The sequence below is a fragment of the Solanum stenotomum genome, chromosome 12, assembly GCF_019186545.1.
Source record: "Solanum stenotomum isolate F172 chromosome 12, ASM1918654v1, whole genome shotgun sequence".
In the NCBI taxonomy this organism is placed as follows: domain Eukaryota; kingdom Viridiplantae; phylum Streptophyta; class Magnoliopsida; order Solanales; family Solanaceae; genus Solanum; species Solanum stenotomum.
In genome coordinates, this window is record NC_064293.1 from 27,253,368 (window position 1) to 27,258,899 (window position 5,532).

General features: G+C 26.9%; 1 protein-coding gene across 1 annotated transcript; it reads left to right on the forward strand.

The window, feature by feature from the left end:
* The first annotated feature begins 279 nt into the window (after positions 1-279).
* On the forward strand, positions 280-3,860 carry LOC125849103 (probable purine permease 6). Its single transcript, XM_049529119.1, has 2 exons — positions 280-385; positions 2,659-3,860. Exons 1-2 carry the CDS (start codon positions 346-348, stop codon positions 3,777-3,779), a joined length of 1,161 nt encoding a protein of 386 aa, XP_049385076.1. The 5' UTR covers positions 280-345; the 3' UTR covers positions 3,780-3,860.
* Positions 3,861-5,532: the final 1,672 nt, after the last annotated feature.

The window sequence follows — 5,532 nt, forward strand, 5'->3', positions numbered from 1 at the left end:
ATTAATAATATATATATTTCATTATAATACTTTTATTAATTAATGTATAGTTTTAGGTCTTGAGAATTGATTTGAAGAATATGTAATTATAATTGAGGATAAAATAATTTTTTTTTATAATTATTGATTTATTAATATAAAGTAATAAGTTAAAATAAAAAATTATTTTTAAAATAATAAACAAATAAAAATGATTGCCAACCGTTCATTGTGCATCATCTCATGGATAAAGCTTCCTTTAAAAATTATATTATAAATACTACTTACTACTTATTAAGTTTCTCACTTGATTTATTTTCAACAAGAATTCTTTCTTTCTTTCTTTCTTTTTACCAAGTGTATGAGATGGGGGATTCTTCAGCAGTAGAGCAATCACAAGTACAAGGTGAGCTTCTATATTACATAAATCTTATTCCGTTAAAAAACTAATTATATTATATCTCTATTCTTTTTTAAATTATAAAAATTTCTTAAAATTATAGGATTTCAGATATATTAGGCAACATGCGGATACATAGCTCATAGATGTATCTGAGAGGGGAGGAATGTATCGGAGAAGGGATATGAATGTATTCGAAAGGGGAAAGGCTAACTAGGGATGTCTTGGGAGGGGATTTTTGTAATTTTTTTAACTAATAGGAAATTTTAGAGATTATGATAATTTAAGTTGTCTATTTACGTACTCCCTCTGTCCCAATTTATGTGGCACTTTTCATTTTTCGAGAGTCAAACAGTTTAAGTTTGACCGAAATTTGCGCATGAAATCTTAATTTTTTTAAAAATGAAATTTATATATTTGTAAACTACGTAAAAAGTACTATAAATCACAATAATTGATAATTCAAAATATTTAAAAGATCCATGAAAAAATTACGCTCAAAGATAGACTTGTTTGAGTATCAAAATCTGAAAAGTGTCACATAAAATGAGACGGAGGGAGTAATATTTTCTATATTTAATTATTTGGAGATATAGATTTCAGGGCAGTACAAAAGGCAAAAGTATAGATCTACTTACTAAAAATACTGCTAAAGTAGAGAACATTTGTGACTTTACGGTTATAGGGTAAAGTTAATTTATAATAGTTATCACATATATAGTTGAATTATTTTAATATGATGAAATAATATTTTGCGTTTTTACTATTTTAATGAGTTAACTTCAACAATAGCAATAATAACATACTGTGTAATTTGTATGATGGTCTTTTATGGACTTATTTTAGAAGAGAATCTTGACAAGCTTGTGAAGATAATCTATTTTAATTTTTTGGGTGCAAAACAGATAAAATATACAAGAACAAGTTATCTATACTGGTTACCAGCCGTTATTTATTTGAGTAATTGTTTATTTATGTGTTGGGAGTTATTTTTATGTTTTAATTTAAATATATGCATCAAGAAAAATTTTGGCAGAAGAAAAGTATATTATATATGGAGATTTGTTAATATAGACATAGTTATTGTTTAATGCAGTGTTTAACATCTAATAAGTAAAGTTTCAATCTCATCTCTTCTTCGTTTCTATTAATAATCTCATAAGTGGGATATGAGGGGTACGTATGATGTATACAGATCCTATTCTTATCTTTATTGTGAGATTAGGAGATTGTTTTCGATAGATTCTTTGGCTCAAAAGAAGTGGAACCCCAAAACAAGATAGAAAGGAAAATAACGATAATAAAATAACAAGATAAACAAATAAAATAAAATAATAAATAATAATAAAAGTTGTAGAATAAAATACTATGAGTACTAAATAGAACTATTAATCCCCTGCCTCTCAACATAAAAATACTGCAACAGTCAATTAATTACCTACAACTCTTTTACCCTAATTTTCAACATTCGTATTATCGTATATTATTTCTTAACTAGGATAAGTATGCACCTTCGTAATTTACTTTGACAAAATAGAGTTCTTTCATTTTTTTTGTTCTAATAGACAATGTTCAACATTTTGGTGAGGTTCGATCAGTTTAGTGTAATATAGTTCATTAAAAAATCACACAGAATTGAGTTATTTTAATGTGAAAAATAATAATATTTCACCACTTCACAAATATAACGGGGTAAAGTTAAATCACTTTAATGTGGCAAATTTTTGTGATTTTTCAATTATAATAAAGGGATAATACATAAATGTGTCCTTCTCTAATTTTGGATGTGCATAAATAGATATTAAACTTGTATAAAATTGAATAAATAGACGCATTCGTCTTACGTGACGAATGTGTCTACTTGTTCAATTTTATACAAATTTAAGTGTCTATTTATGAACACCCAAAGTTAAAGGACATAAATATCAGCTGAATTTATGTTAAAAGATATGTATTATGCTTATACAAGGTTTATATATAGACCATATATGAAATAAACCACCTGCACAAAAGAGTAAAAATTGATAATATAATTAGGGACGAATCTAGAAGTCCAGCTACGGATTCAATCGAATCCATTAAATTTTACTTAAATAATATATTTGTGACAAGAAATTCATTATGTATAAAAATATTGAGAACTCAATTATTAACCTTTGAACTAGCCATATTAAAATTTTGAATCTATAAAATTGAAATTTTGGCTCTGCCTCTGATTATAGTACTAGTACTTTGTTTTATCTACTTGGTCACTAATTATGAAATCTTATTTGAAGCAGGTGAAGAAGTTAAAAGGGAAGAAATCATCTCTCAAAATGAATCTCAATTAAAAGGTCCAACTTTGGTACATTATAAATGGTGGATCCAAATGATCATTTATTCAATATTAGTTCTATCTACCCAAGCTATAGGTACACTTTTAGGTAGAATATATTTTGAAAAAGGTGGAAATAGTAAATGGTTAGCCACATTAGTACAAACTATAGCCTTCCCAATTCTCATCCCTTTCCTTTTTATAAAACCAAAAAAAACTAATAAAAATATTGAAATAATTAAAAAACCATCTTTTATAATTGTTTCTTCACTTTATACTATACTAGGTTTATTTATAGCTGGAAATTGTATGTTATACACAATAGGTCTACAATATCTTCCTGTTACAACTTATTCACTTATTTGTGCTAGTCAATTAGGTTTCAATGCCATTTTTTCATACTTCCTAAATAAACAAAAATTCACCCCTTATATAGTAAACTCATTAGTAATTCTCACTATCTCTTCTTCTCTCCTAGTTCTCCACAACGACGATTCTAGTGAACGTACCAATAATAAAACGTCTAGACAAAAATATATATTTGGATTTTTGTCTACATTAGCTGCCTCTGCTGGGTACGCGTTGATGCTTTCTATAACACAACTCGCTCTTCAAAAAATCTTTAAGAAAGAAAGCTTTCGTTTGATAATAGAAATGTCAACTTATCAGTCGATAAGTGCGACTATGGTATTGTTAATAGGGCTTTTTGCTAGCGGGGAGTGGAAAAAGTTAGTGAAAGAAATGAATGAATATGAATTAGGGAAAATTAGTTATGTTTTAAATTTAATTGGGACGTCTATTTGTTGGCAATTTTATACAGTTGGTTCAGTAGGGTTAATTTTTAAAGTGTCTTCATTATTTTCAAATGTAATTAGTATATTAGGTTTGCCTGTGGCTCCTGTTTTGGCTGTGATATTTCTTCATGACAAGTTGAGTGGTATTAAAGTGATGTCAATGGTGTTGGCAATTTGGGGATTTGTGTCATATATGTATCAACATTATCTTGATGATTTAAAGGACAAGGCTGAAAAAAGGGGGAAATTAGTGGAGCTTTCTGAAGTTAATAATCTCATTGAGAGAAGTTAAATTAGTATGACATTTTGTATTAATTATATTGTATCTATAGTTCATGAAATTCATAACTTTTTCATATCTCATGTGGTATAATTATATGCACTCAATATGTAAATCAGTTCAAACTTTACACATGAATTTTCGATCATACTTAGGGGTGTTCATGGTTTGGATTAAAATCGATCCAAACCGAACCAAACAGATAAAATAAAACCGATTTTATTTGGGTTTGGTTTGGTTTTAGATTTTTGAAAACCGATAGTATTTGGTTTGGGTATGGTTTTATTAGAAAAAGCTGAAGAAATAACCGAATCGAACCGATGAATTATATACATATATTTTATTAATATACATACTTAATATATTATTTTTATAAACAATTATAAAGATCTTATACATATTTTCATTAAAATTTCTTTATAATTTACTTATTGAAAGCAAAAATGTCCAAGATGAAACATTTATCTTATTAATTTCATGTATATGAGTGTCTATGACAAATTGACAATTATTTGTGGGACTGAAAATGTTATTGTCTCTTCCTTTTAGACCAATATAGTGAATTTTAAAGCTTTATTGATAGTAAATTTAGTGATCGAAAGTTCAGTAATTTAAGTCATTCTAACTATTTTTCGTTTTGAATGGATTGTTGCCACTTTTTTCACATTTTGAATGTGTTGTTTCTTTTATTTTTGTGTATGGTTAATAACCAAATAACTGAACCAAACCAAACCGAAACCGATAATCACCAAATCGATAAATGTATATTATATTTGGTTTGGTTTGGTTTTGATAATTTTAAAATCGATTAAGTTGGTTTGGTTTTGGTTTTGACCAATAACCGATCCAAATCGACCCGTAAACACGCCTAATCATACTACATCAAAAATGATCTTCGGCGGCAATTAGTTAATGGTAATAACTTAATTGTCGCTAAAAAAATATTTGTTAGCAGCAATTACCACTTTTTTTAAATGTCTCTAAAGCTTATAGCGACATTTGATCTAATGACAACGAACTAATGCTAGTAAAAGTAATACACTTTGTTAATGTGCATATTTATTATCGCTAAAAACTATTTTTGTTAGGGAAAATTACTAGATTATTGTGTTTAAATCTTTAAATTACATTATATTAACATCTTCATTTTTATTTACAATATTAAGGTTTTAATTACAAATATGACAATGTATTAAATACTACACGTTTCAACATATTTTTCCTAGCTATTTTCTTGGGTTAGTGTGTGGGACCCATAATTTATGGTGTATATTTTTTTAGATTTTCAATTATAATTATTATTGAATTCATTTATATATTAAAGATATTTTTTGCTCTCTCTTATTCCTTTTCAAGAAAGTATAATCATTAATTTAGTTTTATCAATTTCATTGTTAGTTTCTAAGAGTAAGAACTAAGATGTTATTCATTCATGTTTTTTCGGTAATGGGTTTGATTTGTTTTTTTTTTTAAATTATTTTTTTCTAAATCATCTCTAATCAGAAAATAAAGAAAATTGTGTGTTTCCTATGGATTATACTCCTTAAAAGTTTAATTGGATAAATATATACTCTTAAAATAATTAACAAACGGTATTTTATATGACATAAATTATGGTTTGAAGCTGGTGTTCAGCCTACCAGTTTAACAAGAGTATTACACCATATTTTAATTCAACAAAATACCTTAATATGTACCATTTTATACAGAAATCCGTTAAAAAATTTACAAAGGCACAAACCTACTTATGTTTTTTGCCCTATGT